Here is a 24,697-nt window from a genome sequence, read left to right on the forward strand (position 1 = left end):
GATTAAGCTTATCCGTCTTCTTATCCTAATTTGAATACACATCCCTTGCAGACTATTCAGAAAAGTGAAAGTGGTTGCGAACTATTCGTAAAACTCTTACCTCCTCTTCTCAAGTTTACCCTTCGCTCGAAGTCTGCTCCTCTTATAAAATCAATAGAACCTTTTAGACAAAATTGAGTGCAGAATAACCGAGAGTTCGCTTCTCGTATCGGTGATCAGTAAATTTAGTTCGCTACAGAATTCAACCCTTGGAATTCGCTGGCGTAAAATTAACCGTGTTCCAAGAATTAGTAACCCAGATACCCGTTTCTTCGACCCACCCTTTGTTACCATGCCGGAAGTATTAATTTAAACGGAACAACCAATTTCGCCAGGTCGCTAAATGCATTTAAATTTTACGAGCATCTGTGAAATTATTGATACAGTTACTCGTTTTATCGCATCTCAAATGCTACGTTCTAGAGAGAGGATCAAACTCTTTAAACAATTTACATTACGTTCTGAAAATTAATGTAGGAAAACTCTTGATACTATCAATTAATTGCTCCATTCTAAAACTGATTTTATTGTAAATAATGAAAAATGTAAAATCATTTTATATGGTAAGTAGATGTCTTTTTAAACAGTATAGTAAATTATTTGATATATGTAGAGTGTAAATGGTTTTATTGTGTGCGAATGAGCATACGCAGAAACTTAAGATGTAATTGTGGATATTCTCGAATATTCAGTGTTCAAGAATATTCCGAACTTTGTGCATAATAGTGTGTGAATGCGTGTTTGCGAGTGCCTGGGGAAACAACGGAGTGCACGGAAATCCGAGAAAAAGAATCATGAATATTCGACGAATGAATATATAAAAGAATGCGAGTTTAAAAAAAGCAACGTTATACTGTCTTTAACAAATATAAAATTAACTTATCAATTGGTACAGTAAAATTGCTACTATAGTCATTGTATCGTTTGGTAGCTCTAATTACTATAACTCCTTGTCGCAACTAAATTCGATTTTGATCTAGAATCGAAGATACACATTTAAATGACATCCAATTAAAAATAAATTTAATTTAATAATTCTTCCAATTATCTAAGTAAACTAATTTAACGATAGCACCTGATTGTTTATACCTGTTTGAACACCTTTAACAAGATTGCAATGCTCTAAAGGTATAAAAAATAATGGCACGTAAATTCGATCCGCTGCTTGTTGCTTTAATTAAAGTATGGATTCACTGGATTTTTTATATTGAATAAAAACCGCAGTGGTGGTCTCGTTCGATTGATAAATTTCGTATGAATTAATGCTTGAGATATTCAAAGTTTTGTAACAAACAACAAATCCTCTGACCACAAAACGCACGGAAAAATATACCTTATTCCTTAGCTTAATTAAAAAAATGTTGATAACCCATATAACTGTCCAGACAGAGTTTCCTCCAACTTAAAAAATTATTTCTCTCGCTCTGAACGTTGTATTCTCACGAGACGTCCATCTGAGAAATCCTTCTCAGGATTTGTTACGACGACATGAAAAACCAAGCACGATGAGTCTTCTCACGAAGTCTGTACTAAATTATAAAAAAAGAAACATAGCAAATACTCTTAATTAAATAACAACGATCCAATTCAGATCGCAGTCTCCATAATTCCAGAAAATTGAACAACAGTCCACGTTTGAAGCGATTGTCCTGCGCACAGACGCAACGATCGAAATCTCCTTGGGCACGTTCGCCAGAGAAACGGTGTTCGAAGCTCATCGTTATTCCGCGGACAGTAATAAGTAATAAGATATCGCGCCCGATGGGTGGCGGAGTAAATTCGAATTCCCCGGTTTTCCACGCTACTTCCGCATTCCTTAACCGTGTCCCCGCTGGCGCCTTCGCCGTTCATAGTAAAAGTGCAATCAGCTCGATCGCTAATGCGCTTCCACAACGGCGTACTGCATTGCCCCCGCGATTTCGCCTCGTCGAAATGGAATTTGCAATTATCCGGCCGCAGAAGGACCGCTTTGTTCTGAATAGCGCGCTGCGTCCACTGAATCTCCAGGCAGAGTGTTCCTGTCCCAACGGCACCCGGACAGACCCTCTCTTCCTCTCTCTGTATCTCTCTCTCTCGCTCCAATTTTGTCTTGACGAAGGAGCACATCTGAAAAACTAGCGAATTAACCGCTGCCATGATGGATTATTAAATATTGAACGCTGGATTAATATCGTCTTCTGTGATCGCATTAATTATTTCGATCGAATAGGATCTGTGCTAATGGTAGATGCAGAGTTATATATTCTGTGAGACGTAAGGATTTCAGTGTTTGGAGATGCGTTGAATAATTCTTGAGTGAATAATCTGTGAAAATTATAAAGGCAATTGTTGTATAATTTTAATTTAGAGATTAGGAGATCTGACACGAGTGAAACATGAAATTTGGGGTACTTTTTTTATACGCTTCAAACATTATTAACTCACACCATTCAACGTGATACGAATTTACTAAAATACGTAAAATTATTCTGTTTTCGAATTCTCATCTACAATCGCATTGTTAGTATCCTCGCACATAGCACATAGCACAAATATAAATCTCCACTCATTTGATACTTTCGTTTTACTTCTAAATTCTATAAAAACTTTATATCCCTCACCGTATCTCTCCTCACTTTTATGCTCCACTTTTATAAACCTACACCAACATAAAAAAAAAAAATGAAGAAAGAGTGAACAAAGTGCGTTCGCATTTCCAAACGTTTGTTCTTAGCCTCGTCGAGGCTCGTGAAAATTTCACTTTCCCCAGGTGAATCGTAGGAGGCGAGAACACCGGTATTCCACCAGGCAAATTAATTCTAGAGCGGCTAGTTTGCAACGGACACAACGGGTATTACGAACACGAGTCGAGGGCCAGAGATTTAATCCGGCGGTCGAGGGGGTTGGCGATGGCTGCGCGTCGAGGGTGGACCAGGCGGACGAGACGAATTCAGGATTATCGCGTTGGTAATCTTACGAGTTTAGCTGCGCGTGATACGCAATAATTCTTCGTCGCGCGTTCCCGTGGCCAGGCGATCGTCGCGAACAGGCCCTCTTCCTAATGGCGAGTTTGTTAGCCGGCGAACGTGACGACGAGTCGCCTGGTTCCCGCGGATCCAGCCCTTGGAGCTCGTATTTTTGCCGGATCAACGCCTCGCTCGAAACTTTTTCAATCTTTCTAGCCCCGCGCGCGGGCAGAGGGTGGAAGACGATCCGCAGTTTTTCTAATTCCTCGTCGCGCTCGCGTGAGAATAGCCAAAGTTCCCTGGATCGGAATATTCTTAGTTAGAGCGCAGAGATTTCACGAGGTGCTTTCGCGCGCTGGGACACGCTTGAGTCTCGTTGCGATCGATCGACAAGGGGTGGAAATAAATTCGAGCGGAGATAATTTTGGATGCGTTGCGGTTAGCTGACGTGTAATCCACTTTCGAGAAATACAATTACAATTTAAAATTGGGTATTAGAGAAATTTGAAAGTTTGAAAGTTCGAATTTCTGATTCGCACATCTTCTTTATGCTTCATTGAGGGATGAAAGCAGTCGAACGCTGTGTCTGGTACAATTTTTAGGATATTTGTGTAGTTCAGTGATAATTAATTTGTCTTCAGTTTATGCAGGCAATTTTGTAGAGGAGGAACGGATATATCGTCTATTTTGTTTCTACGGTCCTTTGGCTTGTCGCGAGTTCTCTAGGCCAACTAAAAACTAGGTGAAACAAGAGGAAGAAAGTTAGAGAAAGGCTGATGGAAGCTGTTGTCAGTAGACAGCGTACGCTGCACTTGTATGTGTACCAAAATGGCTTCGGTTAATGAAGCTTCTAACATCTCGCCTCGGCTGCATGCATTAATAAAACGGAAAATGTATTAACGTTAAAAGTGCGCGCGCCAGACACAAGCGTATTATCAAGCTACTTTTCTCCCCTTTAAAAAATTGAATATATTAACTTCAAAACTATCCTAAAACTATTCACTTACTTAACTTAAACATAAAAGAATATTTCAATTAATCTCTCAAATGAGAAATCTCTACTCTAAACGAAATCTCAATTCCACAAAATGCTACTAAAAAAAACGGAAAACATAAAAAAATACGATTATACATACAAAATATAATCCCTTCTAGAAACATATCTATTCTCACGGCATAAGTACCATACGCGAAGGGGTCAGCGCAGAAAGCACCCCTCTCGAAAACAAAATACAACTTCTTACACCGCCATATAAAAAACCTAATAATGTCGCCAATAACATCCCTTGGAGCACCTCGCATAAAGACAAGAATAAGCATTCGAGCCCAGCCGTGACAATAGTCTCGCAGGAGGCAACGAGAGGGAGAGAAACTAAAAGCCGAGACACCGTGAAAGGGCAGGAGAGGCGAAGGAAAACCGGGGAAAGGATGGAAAATAGGGACAGGCTTGGTAAGAGGGGAGGGGCCAGGCGATCGGAGTGCACGGGCTATGCGCGCCACGTGTAATTAGCAATGTTCCGGGGGTGTCGGGACTCGACTTTAATGGAGCGCGTCGCATTAACCCCGGCATTTACACGTCAGGCACGAAGATCGAGTGGAATCGGAGAGCGTGCCTCTTTCGAGCCGGCTTAAATGGATTCGCGTTGTCGAGTTATACGGCCGGTGGCCGCGGCCTTCGCAACAGAGATGAACGAAACACCCACAGGGGGTGGCGTGTCCTCGTGCAACGAGATTCTTTAAGCTTTCAGGATATAATTGACATCATCGCTTGTGATTATTGGATGCTCTGCGCAGGATTTCTGGTTTCTCTTCTCGATGGAACGATCGATTGTTTGATCGGATTTATAGCGACAATAATATTCTCATCGATTCGAAATTAAATATAGCTTATTCAATTTGTTAGTCAGGGTTTTGATCGGTGAATAAAACATATTGACCAGTTAACTGTGGAATTTAGTTTGAGAAGATCAGCACAGGGTGCGGAATTAGAAGCAAGCAACGACGTCGAACGCAGGGCAAATGGTACTACTATACATTTTACGAAAAACGAGGAAGGATTACATTTGTATTCGTCAAGGAAACTAACAATTCGTTTCTGAATACGTTATTCTCACTAAAAGCTTGAGAATTGTCAAAAAATGGTAATTTTTTATTTTACACGACGAGTATACGCACTTAACTGGTTAACTCTGCGATCTACGATATAATTATCGACTTACTTACATTCGTCAACAATTTATGTCACTCACTTTCACGCAAAAATGAGGATCCCTGTTTGATCACCGTTTTTCGATTAAATTTCCCACGAGCCCGTCGATACGATTATAGTTAAATCAGGTATCTCATTCGCCACAGCACAGCGAGCGCAAATTCCTTCCGCAAACATCGATAAATATCGCGGTGGCGGAACAAACAGGTATCCCCGTCCTCGACCGCGTAGCAGCCAGCTCGCACCTCGTCGTGCGATTTTAACCCTTGCTCTCGGAAAGGGAAGCGAGCATGGAAGCGAAGCGTTGAACCGATCCAGGTACCGGCGGTTTCTGCTCGGGCAGCTACCAAACAAGCGATCCCAAGTCCCGGCTACGTTCCCGGAACGAGACGGCGCATCGCGCGTATACCAGGGCGCCTCCCTTTGTCAGAAGGCTCGAGCTTAATCGGCGAAACAACGCTCCACGGTATCACGGTGTGTAGCGATAGTTCCGGCGCAATTTATTCCAAGATTATGCGCGGCGAGCGCGCTCAGAATGCATCCACACGAATTTCAGATCACGCGCTGGCGAGCTGCGGGGTATCGCGCGAGTTAACAATAGGCCGGAGCGCGGAAAGGTCGCCGTGGAACGGTATCAACTGCTTTAACGAACCTAACCGGCGCTCCCTTTCGTGTCATTCGTTTTAACTTCCGCGGGAATTTCGGTAAATTAGATTAGCGGGCCCTGGGGCAAAAATAAATTGCGAGCGTAGTGCGAAACGCTTCGAATTCTCGCCGTTCGAAATGCTTTTAGTCCGGCAGTTAGACATTAATGATGGCTAATTAAATATTTGGGTCGATTATTATTATTAATGGATAGTTAAAATTACTTTCTGTTGTATGTTTCAATCCCTTATGGTTCTTGCACGGTTTCATTGGTAATTAATCCTCGTCTTCATCGAAGACTCCGTTTCTTTCATAGTTATTTCAATTTGATATCTCAGTTGTACGTAATTAACGTCGAAATTGAGCTAAGGAATTTGAGAATCTATCCCTGTTTCATTTCTTAGTATCACTGTACTATAGAAAATGTGTGATATTGTATAGAAATTATTACCTCCTCCAACCACCTACATTTAAAGAAAAGGAAAATGGTATCATCAATTGGTCCACGTGTACATCCTGACGCACTGTACATAAAAAAAAAGCGTATGGTATTATATAGAAACCTCTGAACCCCATAAAAATAATTACCCTCTCCAACCACCCATTTTTAAAGAAACAATTATAGTGAAAAGGAAAATGCTATCATCAATTGGTCCACGTGTACATCCTGACGCACTGTACTACAGAAAACGTATGGTATTGTATAGAAACCTCTGAACCTCATAAAAATAATTACCTTCTCCAACCACCCATATCTAAAGAAACAATTGTAAAGAAAAGAAAAATGCTCTCATCAATTGCGCCACGTGTACATCCTAACGCACAGAATACGTAGACAAGCATCCCCTCGAAACAGCGCTCCGTTCGAACCACGCTCCACCTCGTTGGTAGTCGACGGACGTATCGGAAAGTAAGAAGTCGGATTCGGTGCGCGCGGTTAACGATCGAACGTGTCGAAGGAAAGTCACCGTGGAAGATCGCGGGCGACGCAAGCGAGCCAGCGACGTCCCGAGTTCTCGCGCAAACTTAGTTTACTATCGCGGTTATTTACCCCACCTTCTTCCGTTCGAAGTACGCGAGAAACGAGGCGACGTGAGGCTACAATAAGACCGCGCGCTCCTAACCACCAAGAGAGACAGGGTTCACGAGTGAAAGGGACCGAGAAATAGATAGACAGATAGAGAGAGAGAGAGAGAGAGAGAGGAACGCACAAAAGGGGTGAGAGCTTCAACGAAGGGAGCACAGCGCGTCCGCGCGCGCTTCTAAGGCGGAAGGGGTGGCGGCGGAGGGGTTGTAGGACGAAAAGTGAACAGGACGGGGAGAGCTTTGTTCCCGTGACGTCATGATGGAACGTGTCCCGTAACTTCTGCTCAGGAAATTGGAGAAGTATTGTGATGCGGGACGTAGCCTGTCGGGCGGAAAAACCGAGGAACCTTCAAACTCCTCCTTGGCCCGCTTATGTCCTCGCGGAAGCCTGCTCCGTACGGGCGCGACGCCGGCCGTACGGAACGGCTCGTCGCGGTCGTATTCAAACAGACGCAACTCGAGTGGCGGCGCGGTTCGACGTAAGAGATTGTAAGAACACGAGACGCGATCTCGGGTTCGGCTGAACTCGCCCCTATTGAAAAGCCTGCCACACGAGACGCTCGTCTCTCGATCCGTTTTCAAAGAGGCGGCTGACTACTTTTTCCGTCCCCCTTTTCCGTTTTCTCGCGATGCACCCCCGCGTTCGACCGACGGGGCGGCCAGACGAGACCGGAGAAATTGCAGTTAAGAGATTAAAGAGCGTTCTCGTATAGAAGTACTTATTTTGTTGATCAAGTTAACAGCGTTGGGGGTGAAGAAGCGTGTCGGATAAACGCGGGGTGCAATCAGCTGTTTTGCTTGGCAGTTTCTTTGCCTACTCGATAACTGGTCGCATGAAAACTATAAGTAAGAAACACGTGGTATAATATTCTGAGAAATTCAGTGAATGAAAAATATGGGGTAAAATAAATTCCATTGAAAACAAAATTAGTTGCTCGATGTAAAAAGATTAATTGGCGTTTGTAGACTGTATATTGTAAGAAATGTGCGTGTAAAGAGTGTACGCGTGCAGTATAAATATTCTGTCGACTTTTACAGCATAAAAATACTTCATAGATGGTCCATGCGATTTCTCATACGCGCGTCAGCGTATCTATGCACTGCGCCGTCACAATCGCGCGAAACGCTATTAATTACGGTTATAAATCGGAAAGGGATCGATTACAATTCTCACCCGCGTATTTCGTGAGAGATTCGTGAACGATCAGACGAGGGCCCGTTTGAAAAGCGAAACAGCGAAACGGCGCGTCGTTAAGGGATCGATCTGGATCAATTATTCGACGGGACGCGACGCGAATTCGGGCATCGCGAATCGAAAACGACCCGGCGGCTTTCCGCGCGGCAGTTAAATCGTTATTCGATATCTCTTTGATTCCATTTTCAACGGACCGCAAAGTTTTGATGATTCCGCGGTCTGCGAGCGATTCCAGCATCAACGAAATAATTCTGTCGCGAGCTGCGTCGAACGAGCGACGTCGTTCTGGCAGCAGCATAATTTGCTGGATATACATCTGGATGTAATGGACGCGTTACGGGATTAATAAGATCTATTAATCGACGTCGAGATTCGTTTCTAGTTCTGAGTTACGATAATGACTGGTGGCGCGAGTAAAATCACCCTTGTCTTTATTGGACTTCGACTTTAAATCGTATCATGAATGGGCGAGTGATAAATTTTGCAGATTTGTTTAGAAAAATGAAACAAATATTATTCTGCAAAATGTTGTAGGATTAGTTATCTTTATATGCGATGTGTGATAGCTAATTATGTGTACAGCAAGGTAGAGAAAGGATTGATACATAGCCCTTGGTGTGTTTGAAAAAGTTTTATGTGAAGTTTATGAGAGAATTTTTGTACTGAAAGGAAGACTAGAGTGTAATGAAGAGAAGAAAGTACCTGTGAATACTCTCCATGTGTATAAAAAGCTTAGAAGGAGAATATGAAATGCGAAGAAAATAAAATGGACTTATTCTTAATACAAGAACAGATAAACAGTATTTATGATCTACAGTATATATCGTATCGATGTGTCATTACTGGAATAAATTCAGTAGAGTGCTAAAATTGAACTCATTCGATAAATCAATGTAAATATCATATTCATTTGTCAACAGTATTGCATTAAGACAAAATCTCATTAAGACAAATTCTCATTTATACACGTGAATTTTCACATATTTCATTGACAAGCAGATACGGTGGTACATTGTCCAACATTCGACTCGCTCCAGTTTTAAAAGCCAAAGGGGCTACCGTTGAGAGATCCTATTTCTACCATAATAAACTGAAGCAATATCCATGTAATCTTCGCATAATCTACGAATTTAATGCTGGCGTAGTTAGTAATTCACAAAGTTAAGATCTAGCCGCGCTAGCAAGTCCTACTTTTAATATGTATTTCCTGTATGAATCACTCACTGCCCTGGCGTCTACTGAATTTTACAGACCCCTACAAGATACTTGAATTTCTTTCGAGATACGAATTTCACCAGCGCGACCGTATTTCGCGCAATTATATCAAACTGTATTAACGTTCATCCAATTTTCGCGCGATCCACGCATAATTCATTAAACGCATTTACATTAACGAAGGGAGAATAGGATGTCTGCGAAAATGTCTACACTTTCCAAGGAGAGTAACTTCCTTCTGGCCCGATCTCGCGTTCCATTCGCACGATACGAAATCTTTACGGTCCCATAAAGAAGGGACCATTTAATACGCTCGAGCTTAACTACTTACGCAGTCTGTAGATCACACCCTTGAAGTATAGCGCATCCTGCGTGAATTACTCACAGCTCAGGCGTCCACTGAATCTCGCGAACTTGCGCGAGATATTCGAATTTCTTTTTCCTTTTAAGGGCGAACTTGCACTTGGTAATTCGAAACTTCCGACTTCCATCTTTATCCGTGCACCCTGTCCGCCCCTCTCGCGCCCTCCGCCGTCGTTCCACCCCCTCGCTCCGCAGGGTTCATCTAAGTTAAGCCCAGGTGATTTGCATTCCAGAGCTAAGGACGCTCCAAGTTCGATAAGGCAATAAGTGTGAAAAAGTGATTCCGGGCGTTGGCGTACGCGAACGCTACCCGATACGCTCGACAACATATAAATTAATCGCGAAATTCCGCTACACGCTCGGCTGGGAATAAAGAAGAACTTAAAGTAGTCGGAAGTACACTCGGAAGCCGATGACGCGGAAGGCGGACTTCGCGATTTAACTGCGTTTCGAAGTGTTTCCCTTGCATACACTCTTTTTCTTTCTTTTTCCAACCCCTCTCACTCATTTATACAGACGGAAGGGTTTAAAACGCTGTACAGAAACTGGCGAGCGTCAACTTAACTCTTTACTGCGTAGAATCGAGTTGCATTAGAAGGCGATGGGAAGAATTTGATTGGAAATTTGGGTTATCAAAGTTTGAGGAAGTTTGCGTGGCTCTTGGAGAGGATTTAAGTTAGTTTCGATATTTTTGCTGATGCTTGAAATTATTATATTTAGGGAAAACTGTTTGATATCAGACACGTAACATTATATTAATTACTACATCAAACGCTTGATTATATTAAATTTTAGTAATAACAATATAACTTTCCTTGATGGTATTTTAATTAACGAGAATTAAAGATTGAATTCGTAAACTTTTATCACGTCAGTGATGGAATAATGGAAGGCGGTTGTTTTTAGGTATAAAGCGCGAATGGTGAAATTTTTATAATGGAATAATAATTCTCGCGAGCAACAATTGCAGAATTAATGAGATAATATTTGCCGTGAGACTGATTGTTATCTAATTTATACAGATTTAGAGCGGAAATATTTTCAAAAGTTCGTGATATTCCGAACAAGAGACACCAAAAATGTTCGCGACCCGCTGCGCGTCATATCCCGTAGGAAATCAAGTCAAACTCGTCGGAAAATCAACAGTTTTTTTTCCTCCTGTCGTATTGTTCTGTACCACGAGCGAATACATTTTTCACGCGCGTTCCCTCTTCCCGGAAATCCTCGAGCGTTTGAGGCGTAACGTTGGTCACTTTAATTTAAAAGGAAATTTTCTCCGTCTGGATTTTCGCAAATTAGCAAAAGAATTGGAGGCAATCGAGAAAGCAGGTGTTTCCTTTCCCCATTAGGGAGTCGATGCCTGGTATTGGCGATACAGATACGCTGCGAGCACGGTTCACCGTCCAATTAAAATGAAATTAGTTTTTAAAGAACGGATCTTATGAATATAAAATAGCCGTAACGAATGAATCAATATAGAATATTCCTTTGGGAGATAAAAAATCAAAGTTTCTTCCGAGGAAATTAAAATTAAACGAACAATACGAGCTGGCAGTGGAAAACAAACGGAAATGAACAATTTTTATTCAACGTGGTGATACATATTATTGTATCCACGTGGAATATTATAAATTATTTCTATCAAATTTCTTCAAATTATTTCCACTTCTAACTGTCACGAATTTTGTCTTCTGTTCTTGCGTATCGATTATTATTCCTCTGTCGAAACCTGTTACTTATATTCTATCTATTAACCGCAAATATTTTTACATCAGCGTACAAAGATATTTAGACAGTAACACATTTAAAGTAAAATTTACATTCCACGAAATATTATAATGGAACACGACACTGTTCGATATAATTGACCTCGTTCTTTTCATGACACTTGAAACTTACAAAACACATAACGTTAATTCAAAAAAACAAAAAACCAAAGAAACAGCCTACAAAAATAAAATAAAATTTCTTGCAAAGTGTACACAGAGCTGCGCAAAGCCACGAATAATTCGCGACACCGTGTACCCGTCGCCACTCAGGTCGAAAGCATTTTATTCCACACGTTGCACGCGAAAAAAAAGGGAGAGAAAAATACAGGAGAAAGGAAAGAAGTGAGACAGCCTGGAGATACTTGGACCACGATCCTAGCTAAGGTCTTAAACTTTCGTCGATCACTGTATTCCGGTGTCTGACGCGGGGCTCGTCTCCAGCGCGTCGACGACACGGCAGGAAGCGAAGGATTCGAGTTCGCGCGAAAGTCGTTTCATCTTGACGGACTCGTAAAAGCGAGGAGCGAGGGTCGTAAACCTGCCCCCGCGGAGATCGACGCCGTTGAATATTCACGAAGCTACACCTGGCCGTGTACACGGCTGGCGAACACGTATGCCACGGGTGTATCTTCGATTCGAGGCGCGCGTGTACGCGTCCTGGTTCGCGAGGAGACGCGAGCCAGCCGAATTCGGGAGGACGTAAGCAGAGGTATGCACGATCGCTCTCGACGATGCTGGACGAGCGTCGCGACGTGGTGAACGGATATATAATCGTTCCTCGACTCTGTGGCCCGTCGTATTTCCGCCCACGAGATTCCGTTCTGGTGTGTAAGAAGCTTTCGAACGAACGGGACGACGAGTCGAGGCTGACGTTGTGTTTCAGCCACGCTGGGCTCGGTAGCTCGTTGTCACGGGATCGAGACATCGAGGATGGTTCCTATTTTAGAGCTGAGCGGTATGGAATTTCGTAGTATCTCTTTGAAGCTTGAGAGCAATTTTTATTCCGAGGGCTGTGTTTAATGTTGTCATGTGTTACAACGTCGAGTTCTACTGGGCACTGATAGTTGAAGCAACATTGATTTTTAATTGATACTGTATTATATTTGGGTCTCTACGTTTACTGTAAATAACAGATAAAATAATAGATAGATAGGAAATAAAAATTGTGGTGTAATATAAATAAGAAAGATATGCAGAAGAAATATTTCGTACAAAGGACCCTATTCAAAAACCATATGTTTTCGCCCTCAACCAATTTTGTTTAAACTTTGCATATTTGTAGATCTATATATGCCTCACCATTTGTGTCTAACTTCGAACGTAATTGATCCTTCCTAGTAAAAACTTGACACTGTACGTATTACAGCTAATTCTTAGCTTTGAAATATCAAATTTGGAATCGATATGAAGAATAGAAGAACAGAAAAAGTTTCTCTAGTTATTATATTACCTTTTCAAACGTTGGCTAATACTAAACAATGCATAGAATAATTATTTCAAATATTTAAATGCCACAGTACTGTACATAATATTCAATATTTTTCGATATTACCAATATCATCATCATAATTCTTCGCTACTCTAATAGCATTGTAATAAAATTAAAAAAAAATGGGAACGTATAGTTTTATCGGTCCTCTGTATAGTGGCATCAGCAACGCGGCTTTCGTTATTTAACTCCATTATATAAAGAAGTGCGAAACAAATTTCTAGGGCTGTAAAAGCGTCCCTTGACTATCAAGCCTTGTAGATTTACCGTGGACAGTTCTCTGTATTCTTTAAGGGACATTTATTAGAGCCACCGGTTTTATGTGACGCTTAATCTACCAACAGTGAAGCTAGCGTTCTCCAGAGAGTAATGTGTACCAGTCGAGGCTATTGCTGCCTCCAGGAGCATCCGTCTAATAATCATTTTACGAAAACACTTGTAAACTCTCTTAGGATCAAGTGTCTTCTCTAGTTCGGCTATCAACAGAAGTTTATATTCTTTGGTAATCAATTTCAAAAGTAAACCAAAACTAGCTCCTTGAGTAGAATCAGAAGAACCATTTAATGGAACTCTAAATATCAATTTGTAACAATAGTGGTGTTAACAACTACACGTGTGTACAATTTGAATCTATTTCTTGGAGAATCGCGTGACATTCTGCTACGTATAAATATCTAATGCTATTCAATTATATTAATTATCTGATAGTAGAATAATGCAATACAATCTAATACAGTTTGTATTGCATTCTATTATATAAAAAGGTACCAGTTGTACGAGAGAGCAGATAAAATATTTAAATCGGACAATTGACAGAGAGTTTTATCCTGATATTTTATTTAATGGTCCGTGTACTTAAAAGCAAGCTATTATCCGCCTCAGCTGTTTATCTGTTCGATTTAATTTCGCTCACGAAAGTACTGTCTCGTAGGAAAAAACAAGAATTCTTTAGCCAGCAGTTATTCAAGAGAATAAGAAGGACTGGCCAGCGAAATCGATACGCAGGTTCGAGTCATAATTCAAGGTGTAATTGCCCGAAAAATACTTCTCCTTTCCAATAACAGGGCAGATACATCTAACAATTAATTAAAAATAAATGGCTCGATCAGTTACAAATACAAAACGTTCAAAATTGAGAAAATTCGAAGAACGCTGTATCTTTATTGTCGTTATGGGAAAAAAAGAAAATTGAGCTACTGAGAAGTCTCGTTTCACCGAAATTCCTAACTCGCCTCGCGTTCGCAAAGTGTCATTTCTATTGGGGGATGATAAGGGGGCGGGACGCGAGGCTACGTTGAATAAAGCGATACGGAAATTGTGGTGTTCGCGCAGCGTTTCAAATTTATTCTCACGTAAATTTCGCCTACTCTTGTAGCGAGATACCTGTGCAGCCGCAAACGATCATCATCGGAAAAGTGATAGTGTCGCGGTTTGGTCCGACACGGTACGCGCGTACGTACTCCGCGCTACGTGGCGCCTGGGCGCGCAGTGCCACGATCAATGGTCCGCGATGAATATTTTAAACGTTTCGATGGGAACGATCGAGGAATTGGGAAATTTTTATTTAAGCTATTTACGGTGGCTCGACACACGGGCCTCCGTGAACAGCGCGCCACCTTCTGCATTTATGATCGGACGATTATTCGACGTGGATCGAGCGAAAATTTATATCGCTGCCGTGGCATGGAATTTATTTAAATTTGCGATACATAACAGGTTTATTCGGACTGTATTATTTCGTTTGTACAATTTATTTAAATTACTTTTGCTCGTTTGCTTCTGACATTTCGCGTTTCAATGTTCTTCATGAATTTGTAAAGTATTCGATTCACCGTGCGATCACGTTCGTGTACACGTCGTGTGTATTTTAGTTTCGTGTAAGCGGAGTCTGAATAATGATTAACCGATTATTAATTACGGAACCTATCGAGAAGAACGTAATATCGTACTAATTTTGTAACAACGAGCTTATCTCGTAGTCTCAGTATTTTTGTTGTCAATTAATATTTAAAATATAACTTAAAAATATTTAATCTCAGCTTTGCTTTGTTAAAATATCAATCTTTTACTTTCCAGAATTGTAGAAAATAAGAAAGCAGGAATTATCGATGAAATGAACGCTTCCATGATCTTTCAACGCTTTCTCAACCCCCTGATTAATCGTGCGCAGGAGACCACGTATTTCGCAAATATCACGTGTTGCATAGAAAGAAATTATCTTAAACGAATGATCTCTCACGCTAAGCCCATCTTCTGCACTGTAATCTGCATCTAATCTAGACACGAGAACCCTTGTTACACGTGCAACATGGCTGAGGCCACCGTTACAGTGCTTCCTTTTCTGGAGACAAATAGATTTCCCTTTCTCGAACCACAGAGACTAACACCAACAAAAAGAGCAATTCACAAAACAAAAATGATTTTTTATTTATTTTTTGTTGTTTTTAATTCGCAAAAAAGACATTTATGCAAATGCAAAACATTACTCATGCGAGGCTCCGTAAGATACGAAATAGAAAAGTTGCTTAAACGGTCGCCGATTCTTAAGTGAAAGGTGAGTCAGCAAATTTTCGAGTAATTTTTCGAAGCACCACCTGGCAGACTTATGAATTGTTCTACCCTGTGTAATGAATAATTCAAAGCGGGCCAAGTTTAAACTCTATTCCCGTCGCGCGAATTTTATTCTGAACGCGCTTCGAGTTTCGGTACTTAATAATTCATTTACGAATTAAACACCACCCTCGTTAATTATTGTCCCGCTGCGAAATACGCGCGAAGTATCGCGTTTCCCGTACACCATGTTTAAAGTTCAACTACAAAACGAAAATAGAAACCAATAACTTCAACGGGCCCAATGCGCAGCCCTTACATTTCTCACGTTATAGCGACCCTTTCAGATACGAATAGCAAAAGAGTGAAGCAAAAAAAAAAGAAGAGGTACACGGTCCAAGTTTCTTTAATACTAACGCGAGGCAGAGGGCAGGTGTTTCCGGGGGTGAGGCTGTCTTTTAAACCCGCCTCGATGTTAACCCAAGACACTCTCGCGTGGCCGCAAAGTGCAGCTTCCGGTGCACCGCGTGTGTGTACCGCGCATACGTGGCGTTCTACATAGAGCCGTGTACATAGGTACCCGCGAATGTAAATTAGAGTTAACCCTGTCCTGACTCTTTTTTCGTTCGGTTGTCTGCGTGAAAGGGGCAACGAGAACCGCCGCCGCTACTTCTGCTGTTTGTGGTATAGATCGGCTTTACCCTTGTCGGTAACGAACTGCAGCAGTTCGTGTCCCGTGTTTCGTGTTTCGCATTTTACCGGTTGCCTCGGAGACGTACGTAGGAATCACTGGTTTCGACAAATATTGCTGTGGCGATTTTTACCGATGGAATTCTTCTACTCGATGTTCCTTCTTCGAACGGCGCGGTCATCAAGTTTGATTTCTAAGGGGTAGCGTCCATATTTTTGAAAGCAATTTTCTTTCACTCCTTTTCTTTAAAAGATGTTTTGCGTTATGACTTTATGTAAGTGTAGAAGCGAGTTTAATTAATTGCTAGAAGTATATTATCGTTATGTAAACTGATTTCTAACAAGGGGTAGCACTTGTATTTTTGAAAGCAATTCTCTCCTTTTTTTTTGAAAGATGTTTCATGTTATGATTTTATGTAAGTGTAGAAGCGAGTTTAATTAATTGCTAGAAGTATATTATCGTTATCTAAACTTGTAAGAGGGGGGTTGGATGATGAACGTTTGTTAGTTTGATCTTTGAATGAATTTGTTTTTGTTTTTGGTTCAGATTGTTGTTAAAATCTTGCGATTTCGTTTCTTTATAGTGCAAAGGGATTCGATACTTAAAATGATCATCAAATACGCGCAGCTAAAGGCTGCGCGAAGTAATCCTCTTCCCTTCAGAGTTCACGGATCAAACGATCTGTGCTTTGCTTTGTAACGCGAAACTTTCCTTCGTTTCGACCAGCAACGATACTCGCGATCAATTATAAAAGTCCAATAGTACATTATAATTCAGCACAGTTTTTATTCCGTCGTTCTCGAGTTACCTCATATTATTACAGATAAAATTCTCGCACGAGTAATAACCCGTTAATTACGAGGCGGATATTTTATATTGTAATAGCTAAAAGGTCCATTCTATAACACGATGTATAGACATAATTTTAAAGGATATTAATTTCTACGATATTCATTAGCAAACAAAACTGGTGGATTATAATGTATTACGAGCTTGTTTGAGTTTCATATTTCCTGTTGAGAAAAGAATACGTGCAATTACCGTATTATCTTCATCGCTGATGTAAGTAGAGGGTAGGGAGCGAAAATGATATCTAAAAATATTTCTAACGTCCAAGAACTTATTGTTAGCGTGTTTTACGAGGTGTTATATTTGCCAGCACGCCACACGTTTCACCGAGTAATTTATTTGTAAGATAGACCACACGCTACAATTTAAATAATTCCGCTGGTACGACGTTCAACCACCGACAGTTACTGCAACATACGTTATGCTTTGCAATTTACACTCGACTGTTCTTTTCCACTTGCGAACGTTTTACGAACCCGTGTTAAACTTGTACCAATAAATTTCGAATCGTTAAAGACATTAAACCCTTAAATAGCTATTTTAACGTTCATCGATGCTTTTAAATATTTCGCATCGTTTCTATTTCGAGACACACAACTATAGCTTTCGTGACCTGTACGAGGATTGATAACCAGCGCACAATTTCATGCCCAGATAAAACAAGCTATTACACGCAACCCTAACATCCATTAATTAAACACCAAAAAAAAACGCTCAAGTTCAAAAATACCCTGAAACAAATACACTCCATTACCAAATAGTTCTACACTAACGATAAATTATCCAGCACCCGATTAAATCTACGTATCACACTCTTACCCCTATCGTTCAGCACGTTCAGGACAGAGAAGAACAGCCGAACGAAACATCCGTCTAATCGATAAATGTCTGCGTGCTGGTCAGACGTGGCTAATAACGAGACTCGTCGGGGCGTTCGCTCGTAAATCGAATAAGCAGCGGTGGTTTGCGAGGGGAGGGGGTTTGGCGAATAATTTCGTCGGTCACTTTGAAAGTCAACGTCGCGCGAATCGTTAAAACCGTCAGACCGCGCGTCCCGCTGTATTGTTTATGTCGCTCTAAAGGAAGCTGGGACCAGTGGTAATTAATAGTTTACTACCGCGTCCGTCGACGCGGGCGCCATTGACGAGGGGACACGATTCGATCCTCGATAATTTCGAACGATTTTAAATCGCAACGACGACGCAGAGGGGTGCGACGCTCCTCCGTACCCTGTGTCCATAAAACTGCGCCCACGTCCGTCGCGTACGAGCGGAAAGGTTCGCAATCTGATCAATGGTGTGCACCACGTGGAACGCGGACGCGTGTCCCGTGGTATATGGAGAATTAACAATCTGCCGTTAGCCGGTCGCGTCGGCTAGGGAAATCGTAACGCGGACCGCCGAATGGCCCTGTCGAACAATAATTTTACTAATGGCCACGGAATATGGACGCGTTTGCCATCGACGCGGTCGAACGTGATCGATGGGAACGATGCACGCGCCGCGCCTCCGACCCGTGTATTTTTGATAGAGTTTTTATTTTCTTCCTGTACGAATGCTTGTTAACGCGCGTTTTTTTTTTCCTACCACCCGATACTGGTCGCTAGTTTCGCAGAGGGGCAATCGCGATCGATGGAAATTGATAGATCATGACTCGTCGCGAAGTTGACCGATGACTCGTACTGAAAGGAGACCCTGTAAATGGACGGTGTAACGAAAATCGTTCGACATGGATCAATCGCTTAATTACTTTCGAATATACTCGTTCCAGCGTGCATCGATGTTTTACTAGTTTCCAACACTTTTGCGTAGTACTTGCCAGTTACCATAGAACGAAGCCACGAATTAATATCACGTACTGTACATAGTGAAACCAAGAATTAATTGCAGTTTATACGTGAGAAACTCATCGACATCCATTTAAATTTAAACTCCAAGCGACACTTTCAAATCCTCGAATCCAAAATTTAGCCGATTCCTCCCACGATTTCTCAGTGCCGAAACCTACGAACGATCGCGTACAAAATTCTTGAGAACAGTTGCGCGTAATTTACCACGCAAACAAAGGGTCCCGACCACGGGAGCATCTTCACGTGCTCGAAGCATCGACGGTAGTTGGACGTTCAGGCAGGCTTGTTAGCCAAGTTCCACGGTGCAGGATCGAACGTCACCGCGGAGAAACGGCAGCTTCGAGCCAGATAACGATAGTGGTTAGGGTAGCCAGTTTTGCAAGGGTGCGAGTCGGAAAGTTCGCTCGGTGGAAACGGCCGATAAAGCGGACCAGTGACGATGGCATCCTTCTGTCCGTACGTTCGAAACAAACGGTGGCTCGAACGTACGTCGAGTTGCGACTGGTTCGAGCCGTCGAACGACTCAAAAAACGTATTGAAAAAAAAAAGAAAAACAGAGGAACAGAGGAGGTGGAATATAATATTGCGATTAACGTGGATGACGCGGACGTATCGTGGTCGTGTGTATAACGATGCGACTGTGGATGTTTCAGGCATGCTATGCGTCAGAAGACTGGAAACAGAGGTTCCCGCGGAAGATGACAGGGTTAAGTAGATAAAAGGAGCAGCTGCTGGTTCCATCGACCGAGGACGATTCATCGCGTTTTCCATGCAGTGCACAATGCTCTGCCATTGCGCCCTTGTCGTTCTCTTTGCTGTCAACGTGCCAATCGGTAAGTGGAAATGTCAACGGTGTCGTTTGCCTCTGGTGTTTCGTTGCGCCCGCCGCCAGACGGGTTCTTTCCGTTCCGCGGAGGGGTAGTTCAGTGGACGCACGTCGATTTCTTCTCTTGTTGATCGTGTCGCGGAATTTTTAGTGGGGCTTGATTGCAAAATTTCGATTCTTAGTGGAACGTGAATTATGATGGTAACACGAGAGGATAATATATTAATAAATATTTATCATTTATTTGTTACGTATCGTTGTTTGCATGCTGTAAGTAGAGCATTGAAACAACAATTTGTTTATTAATGCACGATTGTGTAATAAAATTTATAAAGAAGAAGCGTGGAGTCCACCAGTTTTTATCTTCGTTGTTCCTGTTAAATATATTTTTATTTTTGTTATGTCCAACTACGATTCCAAAGGAATAACGATAAATGTAAAAAAAAAAAGAGTTAAAGAAACAATTTCTGACGTGAAAAATTGCTGAAAGCATATCAGTCAACAAGAGAAGGTATCTAAATAAATAAAACAATTTAAACAAATCGTTCGCCACTGTCCGTCGTTTGCTTGAAATATTCAAAGGTGCGCTATAAATCAAACATTTTCTCTTGTTTATTTCCAGCATTCAGATAATAGTTGATCGGTTCTTGATTATTCTCATTAGTTTCTGTACATGTGAAGAGGTAGATAAATGCAGGGTGCGACAGAGCGAAGGGTAACGAGTTCGCCGCGTTAGCACGACGATTATCGTTTTCATACGCGGTAGAATAAGCAACGTTACCAGATAGAACGGAAGAATCGAGTTGGAACGCAATTGCGACGTCCCTTTCGATTACTCGGAGTAATACAAATCTATATTTGCATTTTATCGGGGTTGTATAGCACTTAAGCGGTCGTTTGATAAGAAACAAAGGTCTTTTGTTCCCGTTGAACGGCAAAATGGACCACGTATCTATACACGTGTCGTTTCATCAAAATCGATATCCTCGATTTTCAGCTTTCGAGCTTTCTATGGGCGGAACAGCGGCGAGTGTTTCCCGGAATGGGGAGCCTCCTGCCAATTGTCTCGATTCGATTGTTTTCTCATCAGATCTTAAATAAATTCCGTGGGAACGATTATCGGGAATTCGAAATCGATGAGACACGCAGTTGCGACCAATTTCTGATGACCGTGTTATCGATATCGGAATCGCGTTTTATTAAATTTTCATATCCGACGAAAATATTCATCTCTCGTAAGAAAGTTTTTGCAATTCCTTGCAGGAAAATGAGAAATAACGTAGTTCAAGAATTTTCATATAAAATTGCTACTATGTTTGTAATAAATCTTCTAGAGGGCATCGAAGATTCATATATGCGTTTTACAAGTCTTCAGAGAAATTACACTATTAATATACAATTTATATTACATTTAATTTCTTATTATAGTATCGATATATACCTACAACAAATTACATAATAACAATCATTGTCATTAGTAAGGAACTTACGAAGAATGCTTCCAACATAGAATACAACGCGTGTCTGACTAATGATCTACACTTTCCATTTAAATCTATACAAACCAATGACACTTACTACTTGCAGATATCACATCATATCATTAAATACATATTTCTCAAATTTACTAATAACTTTACTTATCACCAAACTGCAACATTAATTAAATAACATATAAATACTGTTACAGCCCAATATCTCTCTGCAAAACGCGATACACAATAATACAATAATTTACTTCCACCACTGCGCTACACACGAACGTCCACATCTGTCCTACCCAAAAACAGATCCTCCCTAGAAAAAAAATAAAACACGCATGGTCACTGAAAAGCAAGGGACTCTCAAGTTAACTAACAGAGTCGAGCGATCGCATCCGACGAAGTCGATCGTCAAACAGCTCCCAGGAAACTCGGAATTGGAACGCAATCGGGCGAGCGTTCCCCCGGTGCAAAAGCAGTTAGCCCGCTAATTTTGCAGATCGCCGGGGCCCACCACGGATCGGATATCAATTCGCGTCGCGGCAGTTCGCGGATTGCGATCGACAAGAGTTAGACGCAGCGTCCGGGGATCGTGCTCGAGGACAACGTCCGTTGCAGACGGCGAAACGGTGGGGGAGGGGGAGAGAGAGAGAGCGTCACGGAAGACCTGTGCCAAACACGGGACAACCGGAGAACCGGTTTGCGTCGACGAGTCCCGGAAACGACGCGACGTCGCCGCTACCCGTTCGAACTCTGCCGTTGATGTTCATACGGGGTGAAAGCGGGATAGAAACGGTGATGGGGAACGCCGACCTGGGATTGTCGTTACCGAATTAACCCGCCGTTTCCGGTCCCGCGAGCCGTCTCTGCTACTCGACTAGACGCGGAGGATCTGTTTATGCAATCGTTTGCGATTTGCACAGCGATGGAAGTTTATTTTGGAGTATTGGAAATTTTATTTCGTTTAATCGTGGATGTCCAATGTGTGGGGCTTTATTAATTAGAATTTAGTTATCAGTGTTTCATGTCAGGTCTTCGTGGATACTCATTTTATGTATTTATGTTTTCATCCGTTGCGATTTTTTATTCTGCTTCGATCAATTTTATTACTCGCACCATTTTAGTCGCATCTTTCGGTTCTTTTGTCTCCATGAAAGTTTCATCAGATAATTCAATCGTATAGAATTTGAATCGAGCCTTTTCGTCTAATTGTCAAGAGTGAAAATATAGTTTTTCTATTCTCGTTCCTCGCAGTTCCTTTCCACGTTCAGCCCTTGTCGCTGTTTTTATTCTGCGTCGATCAATTTTATTACTGTTACTGTTTACTCGAATGTTTCCATTACTCGCACCATTTTAATTGCATCTATCGGTTCTTCTTTCTTTCTTTTCTCCACGAAAGTTTCATCAGATAATCCAATCGTATAGAATTTGTATCGAGCCATTTCTTCTAATTGTCAAGAGTGGAAATAAAATATTTTTTCTATTTTTTTCGTCCCTCGCAGTTTCTTTTCGCGTCCAACCAAGCTCTTGTCGTTGATGCAAAATAGAACGTCGCTACTTTGAAACGCGATCCTGCCCCTCTCGATGATGCAGCTCGAAAATAAGCAAGTTTGCGGTAATTGGCCCACTCACATGTTCGCATCACGGTAACCGGCGGCCGGTTGATAGAAAAATAATGAAATAAGTTTAGGTGGATGGCGTCGGTTTCGCTGGTTGGTCCGTAGCCAAGCCTCTGCTCGAGAATGGAATTTAGCGGCGATTTAGTTAGCGTGCCGGTATCGCGAACGTTCCACGGAACAAAGCGCGGATTTACGGCGCGAACGGATGAACTTGGGGAGATTTAACGAGTGCTCGTAAGCTGATTATCACGATCTCGTTGCGTGCTTTCGTGGATTCTTGCAGCAACGAGATACTCGAGATTCTTAAAATAATATTATATTTCATGCGTAATATGTATCCAGCCATTTTAATGTTTTCTGCTGGCGATCATCCATTTAAATCCTCGCGGAGAACGAAAGCTTTCATTCTGAGACTTCGATGGATCCTTGATCGCAAATTAATTGCTTTCTCAATTCGATTCGTATACAATTAATTATATTTTCCAACTAATCTATATCTACGCGTACATTTTAAAATGTTAATAGTGACGGACACTGAAATTTTTGTAATTTTATTAGTTATTAATTTAGAATGAATATTTTGTATTATAATGCTCGAAATGCTTCTTAGAAAAATCTGAAAGTTCGAACTTTCGCATTTTTACTTGGATCGTACGAGATGTTCGCTGTTAGGTGCATTTCTTCGTTCCCAAAGTTACCCTTCGGCTGTCACTCGAATCGTGATTAGGTTTGTACAACGGAATCGGATTTAGGACTAGATAGTTCAGAGCGTTCCCTCTTCCAGAGATGTCAATCACCCATTATCCGGTTTAAATTATGCTTGACTAACGAGTACGCATTGCCATTCCTCTCGAGCGCGTTGCACGCAACGAACTACGAATTCTAAGTGGTATTTCCACCCCCCTCCCGTTATTGAATATATTTAATAAAAGTTTCATTCACATGAACGGATACATAATCGTGCTTCGAGTTTGCTTTAAAGTTACCAAACGCTTTTATTTTTCCTAAGCTTGGATGAGAAATTGTTCTTCTCTAAAATAAGGATAACACTGAAATTCATAATATCTTGCCTTGCGTATCGCCAGTTATGTTAATAAATGTACTGCAAATTAATTGAAAACTCTGTTACGTCCATCTATATCTAGAATATCCAGCATAGCGCGTCTTACGTCAACATCATATTGCAATCAGTGTTAGGACTGTTGGATTTATGGTCGACTAAATCCACAAATTACTACTGTGCAAGTAGTTAGCCTAAATGCAACTCGTAATCGTAAATATGGATAGTGGTATTTACGTCATATCAAGTCATAGTGGAGTTTGTTCCCCTTATGTTTATGGATATAATACTCTAATGATACCAAGTTTTATTTTTCTTTATCTGACGTCTTCTTCGACTACTTGTATTACAAATACCTATCTTATGAAACTGAAATATGTTGCTTAACTCAATACAGTCACAAAATTGCAGCTCTTGAAAGCGTCTAACGTTGTGGAATTAAAAATTAGTTTCACAATTCACATCCAACTAACTAGACTACACCAACTGCTATTAAATTATTCTACAGATAACTTCCAACAAAATTATTGACGTTCAACGAAGTTCCATTTTTACTAAAGATACATCAAGTACCACGAAAGTTACGTCTTACAAACAAAATAAAAACATCACCAGTGAATTAATTAACATGAACACGTTAAAAAACGTATCTGAACGAACCACTGTACCACTGCCCCCAATTAACGCCACCCTCTCGTCGTTCCTCCGCAATGAAACCCCATTGTCGAGAAAATCCAAACAACCACGGAGCGTTACAACGCTTACGTTCCCTTACAAGCTGCGCACAGTCACCTGTGCGCCCAGCATTACAAGATCC

The 24,697-nt window shown here is 41.4% G+C and overlaps 2 protein-coding genes across 4 annotated transcripts in view; one reads left to right on the forward strand and one right to left on the reverse strand.

Moving 5' to 3' along the window:
• The window catches only part of LOC143423208 (uncharacterized), a 236,895-nt gene that overhangs the window by 77,121 nt on the left and 135,077 nt on the right, over nucleotides 1–24,697 (reverse strand). The window lies entirely within an intron of this gene.
• The window catches only part of LOC143423206 (lachesin), a 191,846-nt gene that overhangs the window by 65,318 nt on the left and 101,831 nt on the right, over nucleotides 1–24,697 (forward strand). For all 3 annotated transcript variants that reach the window (XM_076894361.1, XM_076894359.1, XM_076894360.1), the window contains one exon: nucleotides 19,548–19,727. In XM_076894361.1, the coding sequence (XP_076750476.1) occupies nucleotides 19,664–19,727 (64 nt within the window). In that variant the 5' untranslated portion in view covers nucleotides 19,548–19,663. The remainder of the gene's footprint in view (nucleotides 1–19,547; nucleotides 19,728–24,697) is intronic.

This window comes from Xylocopa sonorina, chromosome 4 (assembly GCF_050948175.1).
Source record: "Xylocopa sonorina isolate GNS202 chromosome 4, iyXylSono1_principal, whole genome shotgun sequence".
NCBI classification, from domain to species: domain Eukaryota; kingdom Metazoa; phylum Arthropoda; class Insecta; order Hymenoptera; family Apidae; genus Xylocopa; species Xylocopa sonorina.